General features: G+C 33.6%; 1 protein-coding gene across 4 annotated transcripts in view; it reads right to left on the minus strand.

Moving 5' to 3' along the window:
- KIAA0825 overlaps nt 1-21,845 on the minus strand; it is a 254,575-nt gene that overhangs the window by 204,942 nt on the left and 27,788 nt on the right. For 3 of the 4 annotated variants that reach the window (XR_014319281.1, XM_082782587.1, XM_082782588.1), the window contains 2 exons: nt 13,882-14,021; nt 3,579-3,747 (listed from right to left, as the gene is read on the minus strand). Coding sequence is in view for 3 of the 4 variants with exons in the window: in XM_082782587.1 (XP_082638713.1) it covers nt 3,579-3,747; nt 13,882-14,021 (309 nt within the window). In the remaining variant the exon portion in view is untranslated. The remainder of the gene's footprint in view (nt 1-3,578; nt 3,748-13,881; nt 14,022-21,845) is intronic. The other variant, XM_082782589.1, reaches the window with a different exon arrangement.

Here is a 21,845-nt window from a genome sequence, read left to right on the forward strand (position 1 = left end):
TCTACTGTAGCAATATTTTATCCATAGATAATTTAAGAAATACAAAAAAGACAACATTTTTGACAAACTTTTCAGTGTGACTTTTTTGCATGCTTTTCAGTCACAGCAATTTTTTATTATCAGAACTTCTTGTATTTTTTCTTAATGACTAAAACTGTTGCACTATTATGGGAGAAAGCAACAATTTAACCTACCTGCCCTTTATTTTAGAGCATTCCATTATGAAAAATAAAAAACTTGTACCACAGTAGGTAATTCTGAACAAAAGAGAGAGCACAATAACCTTCCATATAGGAAAGTCTTAAAAATTGACTAACTAGCTATTTTTCTTCCACTTCACATCTTTATTTCATGGAGCTCCCTATGCAATTTTGTACTTACTAGTAGGAAACATATGTTGTAGACAGAACAATAAAGGAAATTATCAGTCAAGTATCTTCCTATAAAAACATGCATGTAATAGAAATATGTGGAACCAATTAATATCTTAAATAGTGGAAATTAATATGCATATATGTAAGGCTGATTTGATTTCATCTTATTGTCTACTAAAGCATTCTATGAGGTGTTGTGGATGCAAAGACAATGTGTTGAGCTGGTAAACGGAGACTCTAGTCACTAACTGCTGCTAGCATAGTTAGAGTAGCTGGAAAGTCAAGTGCCCACAGATAGACTTATGAATTTAAAGGTTTGTTTTGTTTTGTTTTGTTTTAATGAAGTATGATCAACGATTATATTCTGAAATAAACAGAACAGGAAAAGGTGTCAAACCAGTGATTGTAACTCATGCCTTTACATGATGAATCCAAAATGTCTTCCAACCAAATCCATATGCTGTTTTTTAAGGTTAAACCAAAACATTTTTATTCATGAAAGCCAGTAAGAATTTTAATAGTTTCAAATGCTTTGCAACTTAGACTAAAACGTAAAAAAAAAGGAATTTGCAGATGCCATCTTAGACTTAGTATTCCTCAGAAAAAGTCCCTGAAGTGAACAGTGAAGGTCTGAAAACACAGTATAATCAAGTGTCTTTGAACACTGCCTGTATTGACACAGGCTTTTCTATCTGAAAGTTTATCTTTAAGAAATACTTCAAAAGATGATGACAAAACTATTCAAGAGAAAGAGATCCAAATTAGTGTCTAAAGGTTTTAGAGAAGTGTGAAAAGTTCTCTTATGAGTACAGAAAGTCAGTGATAAAAGTACACAAAAAAAGACTTGCATTCTATCAACTAGACTACTACCTGGTATAGACTACATCCAGTATTGTTAAGGTTTTCTTGAAAGAGATTTGCCATTAGTTTAGGTGGTAGGCAATTTAATGAAGATGTGTCCGTATACAGATTCAGCTATTAAGTATTTAAAACTACAGACTAGTACACAGAATTATGAGATTTCACATAACTGAAGTCTTTTAGGGTTCATGAAGAACCTCTCAGTATTTCCATGAGAGCTTATAACTGCTTGAGAATACCACATTGCATTATTTATTTATTTTAAATTTGTTCCAGAAGCTTAAGAGACAAGTGGAATACCTAACAAAATAAACATACATAATGAGGTATAGTAACAAATAGGGATACTGTCCAGAGGTGGAAAGAAGGGTAATTTTATTGAAGATATATTGTATGATATTTAACTTGTCATTTGTAAGCTTTTAATTAAGTCAACTCAGTAATTAATTCAATGGATGGAAATACACAGTTAAGAAAGGTCAGGCTGTAGTAATCTCATTAATGCTGAATACAACTGAAAACAGTTTAATGCACATGTGTTTATGGAGCTAAGGATGAGTATAACTTCCTACAGATGGACAGATGGTGCTAGTGCAGATGCACATTTCATGTGTAGTCTCATCAAGGCAATAGGCTGGCTTATCTGAGAAGCCACGAGCCTGAAAACAGTTTTGTCCCAGTTCCCAAGCTCCACAGATGTTCGTTCTCCCGATAAGCTGTGCAGTGTTAAGGTTTTGAGGCTTCTCACCCTTCTAAACTGTCTGTTTAGCAGCCTCCCAAAGAGCTGCTCCCAAGGTTTAACAGCCCACAGCCAGACTGTCATGAAGTCTGTAGACTCTTGGGAAGCTGAGAGCTAGAAAGCACGTTTTGCATACGATACATCCAAATTTTTTGCAGAGATGGGGATATTTTGGAGTTTGCCAAACAAATGCCGCCACCTGGTGTTCAGGTATATGGCTTAAAGTGACCCGGGAGAAGGATGAGCACAGGCAACAGACACGGGTAAGTAAGACATCATTGCCATGCCCTCTTCTGAGGGTGTTAAGTAAGGATATAACTGGACTAAGAGAAGTATCAAACAACTCGTAAATCCGTATTCTCTGGGATTCTCCCATTTTGTCTAAATCAAGTCTGACAAGTATCAGTCTGACATCCTTGAGCAGCATGATTATTAACAGCAACACACATACTGATCACCCATGTAAGAAAGGGATTAAATCACTTCCTCACCACATGAACATTAAAGACCTGGTATTCCTAGAAATGACTTCATAATTCGACATATCTTCAATTAAGCAGGGCTATCAGTCATGTAATTCAGTGGATTCAAGTGTGACTGAAAGATCAACAACCAGGTTTATGAATCAAAAACAAAAACAAAACCAACCGACCAAACAAACAAAAAAAACCACAACCCACCAAAAAGAATAATAAATTTTTAAAAAGGAGATTTGATGAAATTTGAGCTTTAGCCAGAAGTTCCATATGAGAAAAATCTCCACTTCTTGTAACCAGGTTTCTTCTGCCAATATGGGATATCTTATCCTAAAGGTGTTCACATCCAATGACAAAATCATGACTAAGAAGTAACCCAGAATAATTCACTGGACAAAGTCTATATTTATTTGTGTTGATACTCGTATATATGTATGTTATATAAACAAGCATTTATGTAGTTTCTATACAAAGTTGAAGGCTGCCATTTATTGAGGTATTATCCTTCATTTATTTAGACAATTCAATTTTCCAGAATTCCACTTCCACGTATTTATTCTAACACTAACTTTTCAGGAAAAATTGGGGTAAAAATCACATCTTTTTTCACAAAAGTGAAACATGACTTCTGGTTGGGTCCAGTTACACAACTTGCAAGAAAAATGGATGTAGCTCCCACATGCTGATTTAGGAAAAAGTAGATATGAAGTTAATGCCTAAACAACACATAAAGCACAACAATCTGTATTAGATGGGATATATTCATACTGATACAAGTGAAGAGAAAGAACTAAAATTAACAGACTGTGTGTAGACAGTAACTTCATATGTTTTCACCTTCAAATGTTTATAAAACAGTATTGGTGATGCTGAACATGTGGAAGTATCAGCAAATTTTTTTAGATCCAAGTTTGTCTAGTTAGGACATGATCAAAAGGAAGCATAAAGCCCTGATGCAGACATAAAATCAGGACTAAGCTTTATGTTAAGTTTTCTGGACTATATTCACAATAGTGAAGACTGAAATAAAGCTAACAGGAAAGAAAACAAACAAACAAACAAACAAACCATAAGCATCATATAATAAACTTTCCCAAACATTAAACTTTGTAGTAAACAATTTTTTACCAGGGTCCTGAGGAACTCCATCAGCTCTCCATGTGGTGTAGATGAAGGTCTGAGAGAAATAAAATTGCAGTTGTTTAGCCACTGAAGGCAGTCATTTGTGCTTTGCAGTATTTCATCAGTACATATTTCATTTACTTCTGATTGCAGGTCTTTAAGACACTGTTCCATGCTATAAAGAAAAAAAAAAAACTTTTAAAAAAAATAAATTAAATTAGTCACACTAAATAAGGCCTGAGTTTCCAGCATTTATATTATAATGTACTTTAAAAAGTTCTCACACAATCTTGTACTTTCCAGTAAAGCAGTTGGTGAATAAGATATTTCTCACCTTAAGAGCTGGTATTTAATTAGCTAAGGAAGATAATATAAGCCGAATTAGCTACCATATACAAAGGTGAATGTATCATTCTGTTCCTTTAGCAATCAGCAGTTGCTTTATAATACATAAGATATTAACAACTTCTTAAAGACCAATTGACACACCACAGAAAAAGCTGAAAAGAATTTTAGTCACTTTTGCTGAGAAAGCAGATCTTTTATTTCCTGTTTTTTGTTATTAGAATACCTGAAAGAAAGTTTGTTTTCAAGGAGCTGATCCACTCTTTAACAGCCCTATTTGTGAAATCATGGTAATATGATATGGTAATTACTGTGATTTCAGTTGCAAAAATCACAAGAACAGCTGATTATCCAAACAGGTTTCATTTCTGTTGGTGTTTCTATTTGGCATCTACATGAAAAGAACAGAAAATAAAAATCCATAAACAGTCTACCTCCACATAATTTCCTACAAAAACACCTTTTCACTATTTCAGAACTACTTATCTTAAAAGTGATGCTTAATGTTTTATCTGATTTCTATTAATAAAATAGTATTGACTATTTATTAAACCTAGGCAGACCTAGGTTTAATAGTAACAAAGCCAACACTAAGACCAAATTTTGGTATATGGCCACGCAAAGCAATTCTCACTATTCCTTTAATTTTATTCCGGAGTATATTTGTTAAATTGTTTATGTTCTTACATAATGGATGTAAGGTTTGATGCAAGTTAAAGTTTAGTTCTTTCTGTTAGTGGAGTTAAAGATCTAGATGACACCCAGCTAGCTCTTTACAGATACTTCAGTGGCTGATACTTTTGATCATGTTAGTTTCTGTTTTCATGACATCAGCCAAACAACAAGAAAGCCTATTGTACTGACTCTTTGTTTTATATAGATGAAGTATGTTTGTTTTTCTTTACCTGCTCTCTAACATTTACAAACTAATATGTTTGGCAAAGTAGACAAGAAGACTAGAAAAGAGAAGAGAAGAAAATGAGGGTAGAAGGAGAGGAAAGAAAAGAAACTGAATATCAAAGTGTGTAACAAGGTAAAGTGTATTACAAGTAGTGGCAAAAATACCAGCTTTTCCAAAACACATGCAATGAAACACTTTAAATTAGTAACCTCGAGTACAGTATGGATATTTTTTTCTGCATTACTCCTCTGTACAGAAAGATTAATTTAACAAATGTTTATAAAACATGTAATCTGCTTTAGATATGAAGAAATAACAAATCTCAAACACTACTAACCTATACAAATTTGTAGCAAGTGGTGAAACTGATGATGAAAAGCCATTTTGCTTATTGCCCACTGACTACATTTTGTCAATTGATGGTGCCTATAGTACCGCGGAAGAAGAATTTATTTGTTTTTGTTTGTTTGTTTCTACTGGATTTTCTCCTTTACTGAGTGATTTGCATTTTATTTCTTTTACAGATATTATGCAATGTACCCTAAACTCCTTCTAGTTGTCTCATTCTGATCAATAATGATAAAATAAATCACTATCATCCATACCTTTGGCAACAGTCTGTTAATTTGAATTTACATTTTAGAAAATCAAAGGAAAACAAAAAGCAAATGATCACACCAAATTATGTGCTGGGTTTTCCTTTTACTTTTAAGTAGCCTGCAACAAATATAATGTATTTTGTTCTCAGAATGCCATGAAGACATCAGTGATGATAAATATCATTTTGTGCCTTGTTTCTTTCAAATAGTCATAGAAAATAACAAGCTGCAAAAGTAAAATGTATCAATGGTAAAAAGAATGTAAGGACTACTCTGTACTGTAACTTAAGTGCAGAGTGCCTATGACATTTTGAAAGGGGAAAAAAAATAAATTAAATGTTTCCAAAACAAAGATTACTATAAAATTTACCTAAGTTACTTATTTTAAGTTTACTTACTTTAAAACTTAAAAATATGTGGGTCATTTTGAACAGCTTCTTACTTCCCTATATTTAATTGTATTTAATAACAATTACGGATAGATTAGTTTCATGCTTAAAAGGCATGATAAACCAGTCAAAGTGTATTTTACTTACATGAAGACACTGCATTTTACAGCTGCATTATCTTAAAGAAACAAATGCAGTAAGTTGAACGAATGGAAAAATATATTACAACCTGTAAAATATTATGAATACATGGGTGGTCTATACACCTCTCTCCATAAAATTGAAGTGGAAGTCTTTTCAAGACTTTTCTGAGCATCAGTGAGCTCAGAATGATGTGCACTGAAATGAGCATCGGCTCATTGTCACAGGACCTTATCAGGAGCACAAAGGACTTCCACTGATAAAACAATCTTTCTCTGCCTGTGGCACAGTCAGGTTCCTGGTGGGACAGCCCAGCCATGAATGCTGATTCGAAACTTGATGAAAGATTGGTATGTATCTTTTTAACTTGAGAAACCTGTTCTTTGGAGTATGAAACAATATGCCATGACTCCAGGAACACAAGCTACAGCTTTTATTGTGGTATGCTGATGTGCCTCATTCAGCCATACCCAACAGATAACAGCACTGGGCATTGTAATAGGGACCACTGCTCTTAGCCTCTGCCAGTCTGCTTCAATTAGGAACCAGCTTTCACACTCATCTTCGACATCTGAATTGGTGTGCAAGTCAATAAAACACAAACCACGGACAAGCCACAGCCTTCGCAGGAATAGATATTCCAGCTATTTGTCCCAACACTGATAAGGGGATTAGGAGGATACATTTCAGTGGACCTTCCTGTAGGTACCAATCATGACAATTCTATTAATTCTGTTTAATCCTTTTATCTCAGTAAGATAAAAGTGTTATTTGTACTAAAACTGTTTTCCACTAAATAAAATATTTTCATACTGTTTACTTACAACATACTGTTATAAATGAAGATACAACTCCATCTGAATTTAGTAATATTTATAAAAGGCAAGTAAACAGCGCTAGGTGCGTGGAGAGTCCATGCTCTACCAACATGCACACCCAACTGTCGAACTTCCTAAATATATATAGAGCATTGCTTTTACGTATTCATAAGAAACCCGAGTACGCCTATACGTATGTATAACTTATCCCCACTTCGTATCATAATTCTCTTGGTAGTAGTCATTGGGGTTTGTGGGGATGAAGGCCCCATCACTGCTAGCAACCTTTTGTTCCTGGATCCCGTCCAGACCGTAGGAGCAGCTTCAACTGCCTCCCTTTTCTTCTGCACATGCTCTGCCCTCCACAAGGTTCCCGAAAGCAACAAAACATGATTGACACCAACCCACGGGAGGCCAACTTTGCCCACATTTCGTTAACCCTTGAAACCACACTAAAAATATGATTATCAACAAATTTTAATGGTTCCAACCAGCAAACGCCCAGCAACTTCCATGCTTTGACGGCTGGAGAACAAGCAACCCCAGACTGCATGGCGTCTCCTGAATCGCCCTTCTGTGTTCCCTCTAAACTCTTTATATTCCTGATGGCCTCATCGTTAAGAGTCTGATGTTAACACCAATCATGGGGCTTGTCGACCCCCATGGCCACACTCCCACATCTCCCCCTTCTTTATTAACATCAACCATCTTCTTGACACTAATTATTACTCCATATATCACAATACTGTAGTTAAACGTGATATCAAAAATATTGCTATTTCTCACTTTTATGAGTTTTGTCAACATATACTATTATTTAGGATTACTCCTTTATATTAATTAAATTATTAAATAAAATATTTAGGTTTTTGTTTACCTCTGAAAAAAAAAACTCTTTTTGTGCATCATCTGAGTTTAGAAAGCAGTTATTTTAAATAAAATACTTCCTCCGAATTATAATTATCCTTACAGTATATAAAACTTTATAATTTTGTATTTGTGTAGAAAAGTCTGTTTTCCAAGTTTGCTGAAGTTTCAAAAGCTCTACACAAAAGATATGATCTTGATGTCAAAAATATGCTCAAGGTATGTAATGAATTGTATTCTTACAATCACAAACAAGTACAATCACAAATGGCTATTTAAAATCCTATATACATTTTTTTCCCAAGTAATCCTTTTTCAGTAAAGGTTCAATGAAATTATATTTTAGTAAGTTCACTGCACTAAACAAGCTCAGTTTTTTGAACAAACTGAGGCATCAGTCCAGATGATATCAATAGACACTCTGTATGCAACAACAGGACCATAAGTTGTCTTAAAAACATGTGTGGTCAATGGAAAAAATACAGCCATGTCTATGTGCAACCCCATCTGAATCAGGTAGACAAGATCTGGAAGACAACAGGGAAATCAGACGTAGCTCTGTACATAATTTTTTTTTTCCCCTGATTACCATTGTTAACTGGGTCTTTGTTCCATATGTTGTTTTTTTTTTTTTTTTTTTTTAGTTATTATTATAATCATTATTATTTGTTTGTATGTTTGTTTGTTTAGAATAATCTCTGAAGCATTTAACCTTACCGATAAGGAAAGGAATCCAATTCATGTTTCAAGTGAACAGGTACCAAAGCTAAGATTTTGCTGGAACTAACCAGAAAGTACTTAATTCTTCCATTGGAATTCAGCCTATTGGTACTACATTAGAATAACTGTGCATGGTCAGTCAGAATTTCTGCATATGTGTGGCAGTGGTCACTAGGAGATGTCAAAGAAAAATTAAAACAAAGCAAACCAGAAAAAAAAAAGTTAATATTTCTCAGAATATTTTCATCATTCTCAGCAGTTTGTGACACAAGGATTTAAATCAGATAGTGTCTTAGCATTTAACAGGCCTCAATTAGTTTTTCTTCCATGAAAGCTTCCACTTGTGTTTCATCCTATGGAACTGTTCATACACAAAATGAAAAATAAAATAAAATTAAAACAAACAAACAAAAACACAAACAAAAACAAACACACAAACAAACAAAACCCACAAAACAGCCACAAAACTACTAAATACAGTATAAAAGTAAATGAAAAAAAACTTAACCTAACTCTGTAGCAAAGCAGTCTGAAAATTATGGATTTTTATGAAATTGACTGATTTTTCAAGAAAGTTCTTGAAAAGTTTTTTGTTCTTGAAAGTTTTTTCAGTTCCACTTGAGAAACATCTTGAGCCTCCATGAGTACATCAATGTTTGCAGCTAGAATTACCAATATGCTATTATGCCAGTGAAAATGTGATCACACTGAAATAGATTCTCCTTCTTACAACTGATGGTGTTTTTTTCTTTTGTTTTGTTAGTTTTGCTGTTTTAATTTTTACAAATAAAGCTAGATTGTCTTGTGCTACCTGTGTCCACATTAAGAGTGCTTTTCTGGAGTACCATTTGTAAGTATTCACACTGTACAGAGACAATCTTGACTTGAGAACTCCTATGTCCTTCTATTTATTAAGTTAATAACTGTTTTTAGGAATAACCTAACCATGTGGAGAGACCGCTTTTGATATGACTGCATCAGCAGACAAACTGAGGGACTGTTCAGTTACAAACCAAGTACTATAATGGAACTGGTAGTGTATGCACTGCCACACTGATAAAACATTTTGAGAAACATAGCATCAAAATGAGGTTTGCTGTCTCCATGAATCATTCTCCATTGCCTAAGATGACTACAACTAAGCTGAAGGATGATCTTCTAACTCCTTTCAATTCCTAAAGAGCACTGTTTCAATTTATTTCATGTAGAATATGGAACAGACATAAAATGACAATGAGATTGCTTAAATTTAAACTGCTAAGCTATAACTGAAATAATCTTTAAACCTCATGTTACTTAAGCTTAAAAGCCTCATATGCATCCAGATCTGCTGTTAGAATGCTAGAATGTTTACGTGTCTTTTATTAAGAACAGATAGGTTGTTTTAACATTAATGAAATAATTGTTTCTACTGTCTTCTGAAGGCAGAAACGCTAACTGTATACTAGTTTAAGATCATCATTTATATTCCTGGGAAAGTTTGACTGCTAGCTTACAGGTCATTTCATGTAATGTGAATCATACCATTTGGAAATCTGTGTCAGAGGACCTGCCATATACTTTGAGAGTAAGAGATCTTTGAAAGAAACTTTTAGCAGTGTAATTCCCACATGCATTTTACTCGTACCTTTTCTAGAGAGAAAGCTACCAAGAAAGTAAGAAGCAGCTATCTCGAACTCAGGGATCACACGCAGAGACAACACAAGCTGAAAAGGAATAAAATTACATCCTTGTCGTAGTTCAATTACTCCTTCCTACAAATTACAATAGGGCAGTGGTTAGACAGAAACTTGTCACAAGGATTTTACTAACATTGTTCCGGTATCTTAATAAGAGCTAAATTTTCTGTTAAATACTATATAAATGTAGAGCAAGCAGATTACATATACAAGTATCATGGTTTTCTTTCTTTCTTTTTTTCTTTTTTTTTTTTTTTTGAAAAATATTCAATCCAAGTGTCCATTACCAATGTTTTTCCTGTCATGTTGGCTGTAGTAAAACTCTTGTGAATATTCAACCGCTACTTGGGATTTTGGATGGAGATTCCAAGACTTTGCCAATTCTTTTGAGTGAGTGAGTGTAGCTCCTACCTGAAAATTCCAGAAAGGAACAAGCCACAGTTTTCTTCAAAATAAAATAAAGAATAAAAATAGAGGGAAAGATAACTCTTGCAGCACATCTCAATGAAAAATACACAAGCCCTTGCATACTGCAATTGTGAAATGGAAAAATGTAATGAGACAGCAGTGCTTGTCTGAAACTCCTGCTTCTTTGCTGTGAAGTGTTAATGGTGGGAAGTATTTCTATGCACATCAGCAAAGTCGTAAACAACATCCAAGAGAACTGGAAAGTGTCATACTAGCACCCTGGTTAAGGAACTTTCGAAATAATCCTGAAGTCTGCAGGTTAAGCATCCTGTCCTGATTATAACAACTTACTCATGCCCTGAATATAATTTATATGAACAGTTATGGGACAAAATGCAATGCTGTAAGTACTTATTAGTCTTGACCTCACTGGAGCCCTTGAAAAAAGACCTTCAGCAAAATCCCAGATGACTGATTTACTGTTAATTAGACAGAGGGTCAGCTTGAAGTTTATCAGACTGAAGTCAAATCAAGCCTCTGCAAAAAGCCCTAGAAAGACACGGTCTCCAGTGTATCACAGAAATATAATTATTAGTAAATAATTTTGCTGAAACCTGAGTAATTCTTCTGTTGAAGAAGACCTAGAATACTTTACAATTCCCTACAGCCTCATAGCATCTGTTGGCACTTTATTGCCACTAAAAAGCAGACAACCACCCACTGAAGTGACAACAGTTCACATGCACGTGTATGCACACTCACACAAATCACGAACTGCTAAAGAGCCTACAAAGTTTGCAATCACATTTAAGCTATGCAAGCTTGCCTTGCTTTCAAACACTATGCCTTATTTTCTGCTTAGTAGTAGTAAATATCAGTCAAAAGTTTAGTTCTATGAATTACTCATAAATTAACTGTTATGAACTCTTAGGCGTCTATACTAGAAGACAAAAAGTCTAGCAACTCAGTGTTGAGAAACAAAGAAAGTCAAAGCAAATGTGAGGGGAAATACTGGAGACAAACGGCAGTCCTAATGAAATTATGAATACAGCTTCATGTTTTAGAATAACCTGACACTACCACTGCACTTAAAACTGGGCAGCAATGACAATGACTTTGAGAGTTCATATTCACCTCCCTCTGTAAACTACTGTAAAAATAAAGTTTTCATTCAAGTGTAATAAGAGCTCTGCTATATAACAGTGAATGAATGAACCACTTATTGCCTTAAAACTTAGAAATAAAACAATTTCCCACAGATGCCTTTTTTTTTTTTTTTTTTCCCTTTGTTATAGTGTCAAATAGAATTGGTACAATTCAAAAATACAGAAAGTAATTCAAGAGCTGGAAAGCATATCTGATTTGTTGTGTCACACAATTTTATAAAAGCTGTTCAGTTGGAAGGCAATAAATGAGCATTCAAGTGATTTACACACTTTTGGATCATAATTTTTTACACAATGTTTTATTTTTAAAAATATATATATGCTGTATACTATTATGTTTATTCTCTGTGGTATAATAAAATCATAAATCTATCTGATGAAAAATAGATTGTATTCCAATTGTATCACTGTAGCACATAGAGCTGCTCTTATCATACCACTTACAAAGATCAATGGTAACCTGAAAATGATTTCATTCCATGCTACCTCTAATATATTAGCAATAAAGGACTGTTTTTAATTTAAAAGTCACATCAGCTGCTGTCCATCTTCTTTTAAACTCCTCTCGATTTCTGAGACTGACATATTACAGGAGCAAAATATCACCTGGTAGCGACAGGGTTTTCTGACTTTTCCTGAGAAAATTAGTTGAAAAACTAGCTTAAGTGTCAATTCAACAGAAATGCAAAGCTTTTCCTGACATGTTTCCTGTGCTACCACACCCTAATCAAATTGCCTCCTCTCCCTGCAGACCTTAGGACTGAAACTATGAGAGGGGGATTCTTAAAAATGCTTAGATAGTTCCACTGTGATGATGTTAATGTAAAATATAACATAAAAAGTTCGCTGATGGTACTATTAAAAGGAGCAGTCAGCTGGCCTCTTCTCCCACAGCCAAAAGATTTCTCAGCCAGCAGTACATATTTGACACATATTTAAAACCACAAACAAAAACAGTAGTAAGGCATGTGTTCATTTTGACAATAATCACTCTAACCCTTAGGCTGACTTTGCATAACAATGACAAATGCAGTGTTATCTGGTAGCTGAAGAGGTGACAATATCTGGTTTACACATTTGTTAAATATACTGGTGCTGTTTTTTCCAGATACGTAACACCATATACCAAACACACCTTTGACTATTTTATGACATCAAACAAAGTAAGCAAGCGTCAGCATTTCACTACCATCAAAAGCTGGAAAATTGTAATTGAAATTGCACTGTGCAGTGGTCCACAACTCAAAACATATTTCCCAGATCTTCAGTAACATTGTTGCCTCTGGGTAGCTACTACCAAAACATCTGTAGTCACTAAGATTTTAAGCAAAATTTTGAAAAGTGAGATATTGATAATATTAATAATTTTAATAATAAACCTTTAAAAAATCTCAGCTTGGCATAACGAATATAGCAGTAATTCAGAGATGACCTAAATCAGTTTTCAGTGACGTATAGCAAAGATTTATCTCCATTATTCAGGAAGCTGTTTGGTAGCAGACAAAGACTTCTCACAAATGTGGCCTTCATTAAAATTACATGATCAAAACCCAAGTGAAGGACATTCTTTGAAGGCATGACTCTACAACATGCTTTGCTATCTAAAGGCAAACATTGTCAAAATTTAACACAAGATGATGGTTCTTGTTATATGAATGTGTAAAGGACACTCAATCTATTTGCATAAGAGCATCTTTCACAATATTTAAAATACTTCAGAACACATTTTTAAAGCACTGATTTTTGTGAACTAGTATGTAGCAAAGAAATGGACAATGAAATAAATTGCAAACCAAATGCTAGTTAGAAAATCTGGTATTGCAGCATAAACGTAATTGAAATAGGTAAAATAATTTTATAAGAAATATTTGTACTAACTTGGTCTGTCTACTTTCATTAGAACTGTTTAAAGGACACCATGGGTTCAAATTTTACTTTTTTTGTAAAATTCTGCAGCTCTCAGTGAATAAAAATTCTTTTAGTTATAGAAAATACAACTGCAATAGAAATAGATGGTATTTTTCTTCCGCAATCACAACTACTGCAGTAATTCCCAAAATTAAGATGATTCATATGTTAAAAGTACCATGCAGAGAAACACCAGAGCACAAATATTAAATGTCATTAAAATGTGTTAAATGCTCAAGCAGTAATGGTGAATTACTATGGAAATAATATTAACCTACAGCAAGAAAAGAAATAAGTCAAAAGGTGTATTTCTTCCTAAGCTTAATGACTTTCACTAACATTTTGAATACAAATAAAACTCCCTTTACCTGGAAGAATTCTTCTTTATTTTTTCATCAATATCGTTAAGGACTTGTTGAAACTCTGATTCTCCAGGAAGGACATTTAACAAACAGTCCAAATTGGAAGAATCAAGAGAATACTCTCCTCCCCACTCCATATTCAGAATCTGTAAAATAAAATATAAATACATGAAAATAGTTAAATAAGGAAAAAATCAGACTAAGTATCAACATATACGAGGTGTTGAAATAATGAAATACATATGTTAATACTGGAAGCATTTGTGTAGGAAATTATAAAATGAGTGTTGAATAGCACACCTTCTGCCTGCTTCTCAGTACAGTTCTATAGAGAGGTATACCTGTAAAAAAGATATAAATTTAATATCTCACATTTTTCATTAAAAAAAAACACAGTTATTTTATCTCATTCGGAGTCGTACCTTTGTTTTCTGGAATTAAAGCACATCATCACAGCTAACTAGAACCTAAAAAAAATCAGCTCAAAACACTTCAGTGTACCTGAAAACAAGAGACATCAAGATTTTGAGATGTCTTTCTCAGTGACTTAATTGATACCTATTTTGCCAAAACCTAAGTCAAATCCACTGGTTTACTCAAACAAAATAAGACACTAAATCCCAGGAGTCTCTACACCATAAGCAAAGCACTAGCAGAGTGCTGCTGTTTTTTGAGAAATAATGAAATTGATTTTACAACTAGTGATGACTTAGTACTAAAATTAAAGAAAAATTACTTAAAATTGGAAAGTTCTTAATAACTAGTCTTTTTAATGTCTACTATTTATTAATACTACTCATAAGCAGTAACTTAAGGCACAGATGTTATTATTCAGACATGCGCAATATCTGGGCAACAAATTATGATGAATTAACCATTCACCATTTTTCTTACAAGCAATAAAAGTTTATGAAACAAGCACTATGTTGGCCAACAAAGATTATTTTAATATTTTAGACTACAAACTGTAATAACAGAAAATGCATATGTAATTTTCCAAACAATGAAATCTTGAATGATCAGAATTAGCTTTATTTACATTGTAAGCCTAATTTAGGTTATGGAAAACACCACATAATTACCACTGTGATTGTGGTTCATATTATCTTTTGGATAGTGACTCACTATATTTTCACTAAAAATATGCTTGCTGTACCAGCAAACCTTATTGAAAAACAGATCACGATTGCCTACTCTGCCAGTATTCAAATGCAAACCCATCAAGACTGATACTTTTTCCTCAAATACTGTTTCTTCGTACTTAAGATCTGTGAAGGACTAAACTCTTAACTGAGCAGAAAGTTGCCCAGTTCTTATATGAATCTTAATAGTGATGGCATGAATACCACTTTTTAACCCCTGTTGCTGCCAGCAGATAATATTTGTTTTTCTTTCCTTTTTTTTTTTTTTCCCCAAGGAAATTCTTCTAGCCACATTTGGGGAATTTACCTAGCATCACTACTGTAAAAATAAACTGATGGATTCTAAGTGAACATTCTACAAACATCTGCTCCAAAATACACATCACATTAAGACTGAAGATCAAGATTGTATGTTTGGTCAAATATGAGTACAAATTATAAATAGCAAAACTGCCCATTTCTTCAGCAGAAGTGTCACTGATTCTGGCTTTGGTCTTTCAAAAAGAAAAGTTAATGCCTGAAGGTCCTGTAGAGCCTATTATCTTGCACATCTGAATGAACAGTATAAAACACATAGAGCCAAGAAATATTTATTATATCATTATCTTAAATTCTCAGAAGCTAAAGAATACCCCTTCACAAATAAAAATTCGAAGACTTCTCAACATTTTGGAATGTAGCTGAAACTCAGTCACCCTTCTGGTTAAAATGTCTGGATGTAAACCAAATGCATCATGTAATACATCGAGGGAGGATCGGTCTTTGAACATAAGACTCAAAGTATCTTAACAGATGTTGCTGTAATTAAAGACACTGTAATTAAAAGTAGAAGTTAAAAAGCACTCTCCCAAATGCTGAAAAACTTCAGTCAGCCATTCTGGAAAAAAACAGTGGGCCAAACTAAGTTGCTCAACAAATGCAAAAAGATTAAACAGTGCTTTATGAAACAGAGATGAAATAAATACTGAAAATAAAGTTGTTTACTTGTATATGATACTATTTATATTCAGACATGGTCACACAAATCCATTCCCTTTTCTCTTAAGAATTACTTCAGAGTTTATACAGAATGTGACACTAACTCTATTCAACACCTATAAATGAAACCCATCTTTTATTGAATTACTCTTCCAGAACAGTCAAAGATCGGTGTAAAATGTACTGTATAATAGATACATATAATGGAAAAAAACATGCGTTTGAATGATTCAAAGTTTTCATAAAATAGCTGTGCAATCAAAATTTAATATTTTTTCCTTATTTTTTTTCCTTTCATGGCAGCCAAAATAAGCTTGTGTTTCACAGAAAAATACCAGCACAGTTTACAGACCACTTACTGTTTAAAAAATTCATCATATGAAAAAAATCACCTTGTAAACACGACAGCCTAGTTTTCACATATGCATTTCTGTAAGGCTTCTATGTCATACTTTCCCAGTTCGCTTGTCAAAACAAGGTAATTATTTTTCTCAGTCTTGGTTTATGGTGAAAAAAGAAGCATTTGATTAACCAATTTCCAAATACTGTTTTACATGGTCAACAGCAACTCCTTCATACAAAAATCTAAATATTTCTGTAATACAAGACTATCACAAGAAGAAGCAAAAAGCAAAGTAAAAACGTTGCAAAAGGAGTGCCTAAGTACCTCAAGACATGAAATGATTCAGATTGAGCAGGGACTCCACTGTTCCTTGAGTGCCCTGGTGCGCCCAGCTAAAGGAGACCAGCACCTGCTCCACCAAAGGGATAACCAAAGGGTTATCCCTTTCTGTCCCCTTCTCTTGGGGAATTTGTGGCTGCTCCCTGACAGCCAGTATGGCAAAACCCTCCTGAGATGGTGGAATAGTGATTTTTGTTAAGACAAGAACCTGTGTCTTCAGCTTTTTATTATTTGTAAAGTTACGGGGGAAAAAATGTCTTTCATATTCCAAATTATTTCAAAGCATTTTAGTCTTGTAATAATGCACTGCTTCTGCAAATGTAATTAACTTAATAATAGCTCTTATGCTGCATAAATAGGATCATTCTATAGGTTTTGTATTAACTATTACAGGGAAATATTATGTGTTCCAAGGCAATCAATCTTACGGAACTGGATTCACATGTAGCTCAACTGTAAGAGCTACAGTTCTTTTTCAAAATATATTAGAGGGTCACCAATCACCATTTAAATGAGGTAACTGTCACTCTCTTTTGGTAGCTACTCAGGAAACGTAACCTACGTACAGTGTAGCTCAACAAGAAACAGCTTTCAGGTCTCTTATTTTAACCCACCTCTAATTTTAAATTTAATATTTAAATATTTTTATTTTTAGTACCAACATGATTTAACTTCACTATAACAATGTGGCACCTCTAACAAACTGAACATTAAGAGTTGATTTTTACCAGGAACAATGCATTTGAAAAAACATTATGGAAGATTCAGGTTGATGTGACAGACAGATATATATACATATTTTTTTCCAATTCATGCAGTGTTAGCCACTTTTTTTTTTTTTTTAACCACTTCAGGAGCATTTTTCATTGCTTTGTGTGAGTTTCTTATTTCAGTGTGGATGAAAAGGAAGCAATCTTTTCATAGAAGTCCTAAATAAAATGATAATTAGTTCAAATCAGGTATTTTCTCATTCTGATAGAACAACTCAATAAGCATTATTGTTGTGAAAACTCTTCCATTACAGAAATACATGGAAATTTGAAGGAATTTCTAGGATTAATTTGTAGTTTGTAATGATTATATTTACTGTAATAAACATTTGTTCTCAGACAAATAGTTTGTCAACAGCACATGGACCTAAAACTTGATTTTTTTACAGGCATTTTCACTAAATGTATATACATGTACAGTATACCTGTATACATGCCTAAATCACAATATCTAACTATAGATTTATAGTCTAACATACTGTAAAATAGATATGCAGCTATAGATCTCCCAGTCCCAGAATAAATCCCATTCTTTTTAAATATAAATCATTAGTCTTTCATTACACTTGGTAAAACATTACTAAATAAGTCACTTTAACAGCACAGAAATCCTTTCCAACATTTCTAGCAATTTTGTAAGTGTTGACAGAACTATTTATTGATAAATATTCAGTACTGTTACTCCTTAGTTTCTCTACAGCACTTCAGGCAGTTAAGATTCTTGTTTTGATTTCAGTGGGTTTCAGATATCACTGGACAGAATCAAACATCAAGAGGGTCAGGCAAATTTTTTGTTATAGTTACACATGACCTGCAGGGTAAAAAAAAATAAATCTAAATACAAATTTAAAGTTCTGTTGGCCTGGGATCTCCTCTGAATCAATTGCCTAGTGTAATGGAAAATTAATTAGCTGGGTCCTTTAGGCCCTTTTGAGAAAAACATAAAAATAGTACCTATGTATTAAAGAAAATCAGAGCAGAACTGAAGCACTATTTGTAGAGGCAGACATGGTGTTTGGTCACACTCTGTTAATCCTCCAAGTAAACTTTAAACCTTCTTGTGTTTTCACAAGAAACCTTGAATACATCTATGCAACCTCTGCTTAAACTAAGAAGTTTTAGGAACTACACCATTTCACAAAATAAAGATCCGAAGAGAGACTGGCCCATTGCCTTTGAGCATCCAGCTGAGCCAATTGAACAGTGGGTCTTCAGAGAGAAAACAAAACTAACCATCAAGGTTTCAATAAAATCCAGAGGTAGGCTTCTCTACACACACTAGTGTGTATGAAATAATGTAAACCTTAGCCTACTACTTAAACATTGGCAGATATGTAATGGAGCCAACTATTTGTGGGCCGTCACACCAAGTAAATGATTCATACTCTGATAAAAGGTCTGAAGTCCCTGTGTTGATATGCTGGTAAGGCCAGAACACGACACAATATATAACAGATTTATTTAAGCAGACTGAAAATTAACAACTGTAATTAAATGAATTTCAAATAACTTTAACATGAGTAGTTTGACAAAGATAGAGAATTAAATACCAAGTTTATGTTTAATAGTGGAAGGATAAGAAAAAAAAAGTCTTAAATTTGGTTATGATAATTTACCTTTGTGGGTTACTATGGAAAAAATATTTTGATTGTATCATAATTTTGGTTATTTACCACAACCAGCACAAATGTATAGACAAAACCCTTCAGTGAAAAAAAAAATTAAAAAAAATCAAACAAACAAAAAGTAACAATAACAAAACCAAAAACAACAAACAACTGGTAGGCTGCTATTGCTTTATTAAAACCAGTGATTTTTAAACCAAGCTTTGTGTAAGCTGAATATTCTACAACTCTGCCATTTGGTCTTTAAAAAGTCAGTCAAGAATTAAACAAGAAATCAACACCTGTCATGAATTTCATTCAGTTAATGTCCATTAACATATAAATATTTAGAAACTACTACTATTATAAACATACCCATTTAGCAACATGTTTTTCAAAATATAACACCCTGCACTTCAGCACAAAATTCTTTGCCTAAATGCAACCTAAGGACCATGGTAATCAACCTTTCTGGACTGTTACAGACAATCTAGATATTTGAAAGCTTACTTTCATGTTATGTGATTTTATCCACATATCCAGGAAAATAAAATAAAATTATTACTGTTAACATTACTTTAAAAAGAGGACGTCAATGTACCAGTGATTTGTAAATGCGGACATTTCAAAGTGCAGCACTATATACATACAGAGCTAGCCAAATATTTTTTTTTATTATTTTTTGATAGTGCTTATCTTACAGTTGATATCTTTTTATTGCTCTAACATCTCTGTGAAACTAGAGGGGATGAGAGAATTGACAAGATTTTTCATCACTGAGCTTATATTCCAAAGCATCATCTTAACAATGATTTCCCTTATCTGTATTTAGTTGCACAACTGTTCCCAGATGCTTTACTACACATAAGATGTCATCTGCAATCACACAGCAGGCAGAGATACGGATGGCAGTGGCTTGAGATAATATTCATTGTGAAATTCCTACTGTTCCGGACTCTGCATCTCTGAATATTTAAAGTTTTTTGGAAACCACATAGGGCTTACACAAGAAACACATTCAAAAATCATAATTTCTAGAGCTCTACTCTGATACAGTAAAAGCTTTATACCCATGGTATACCCATGTATACCAATACTTTTTTTGGTTCTGTTAATGGTCAGGTACAGAAGATCCCTATTTAAATTTTCCAATTGCCCATCATACTCACCCATTTCCCAGGCTTTCTTGAAACATACACAGCTTTTACAAAAATAATACCATCTATTTCCAGGAAAAAAACCCACACATATATATTCAATGCATACCAAAAATAGTCTTCATGAGGGTAGTATTTAAATAATATTTGGAATGCCACGAATAACTCTGATACAAGTTTTAGTAAAAACATTTTATAATGTTCCCCCTGAAGACATTTTATATTTAAATGTTAATTTCATATTCTTTAGTTATTACTCACCGTACGTATAACACATTTTCCCTTGCATTTTTCAAAGAAATATTCTCAGTATCTATAATTAAATTTGCAACTACATTGGGCACATTCTTCCTACAACTCTGTCCTTATAAAAGACAGCAAATTCCCCAAAAGTGGGAATAAGATATATTCCGCTCAGTGGAACTGAAGAAACTCAGTCCTCGCTTTGGCTTGTATCTAAAGCAGTAATATTAGATTGCAGTTCTCCAGTCTAATGCAGTTACACCAACCATATAATGATCATTACCGCCTGAAGCCTTGAAAACAGACCAGATATGTAGCCCTTGTAGAAATCTTCCTATTCTTAGAATCAGTTAATGTGCATTTCTGACAAATGCAGTATGCTGTTATTTGTGGGTTCTTCAACCTATGAAGCTTTGGGCTGTTTTCTAAAATTCTGTATGTGCAAGAATTTAAAACTGAGATCTATGAGTTCTCCTTACCACCTCACCTGCATTCTTTGGGCTTCTCACAGAGATTTGCTGAGAATACAAAGCAAAGGAATCAGCACTGCTTTCTTAGGTTTCCTTCTACTCAGGAGTGGTAAGAGATGCTCAAAGACACAGAGATAATCCTCATTTACATAAACTTAATCAAACACCAATGGCCAAAGGCAGTGGATTCAAAAGAGGAACATGCCATCTGGAGTTGCAAAAAAACTCCTGAGGAGTTATGTCAGAAAAAAAAAAAAAAAAGTGATAAAGCATAACTTGATTTCATAACCTTCAGAAAATAAGAAACGGCCATCTTCTGAGCAGCTCTTCAGTGGAACAGTGTCATAGCATCTCACAGCTGGGTACCCCACTGTGTACAATACTGAAGATTCAACGTCTACCAACAAGCTATCCACTAGCAAAGATAAAGAAGGCTGCAAGATGCCTCTCCTCATGTAATTCATTTTCATGACTGTAGTTTTATTATATGTAATAAAAATAAAAGAATAAACTTGGTGTAATGTTTTCTTCTTCAGAAATGGTTTAAGTCCTTTCCCCAAAAATTCAATAATCCACTTTTCTGCTATTGCCATATGCACAGAAATGCAGCATAAAATCCTCCTGCCACTGTGATTAAAACTGGATCAATCAATCTCATTGTCAAATGCATGTACTTTATGAATGATGAGTGTTTCAAAAATTATTTTCTATTACAAAAATAATTACTGATCAGTAGACTACAGTAATCACTTTACTAAAGTACTAAAGTAGTGCATAGACTTAGATTCTTAGAAATCTAGGTACAAATACCTTCCATATATGTTTTCTTATCTCTCTTTTTTTTTTTTTTTTTAATTGATGGTATTTGCCAAGAACTAGAATAACTTCAAAAATAACTTCATGGTATTTCATGTATTTTCCACA

Source organism: Aythya marila (genome assembly GCF_965140915.1).
Source record: "Aythya marila genome assembly, chromosome: Z".
Lineage (NCBI taxonomy): Eukaryota > Metazoa > Chordata > Aves > Anseriformes > Anatidae > Aythya > Aythya marila.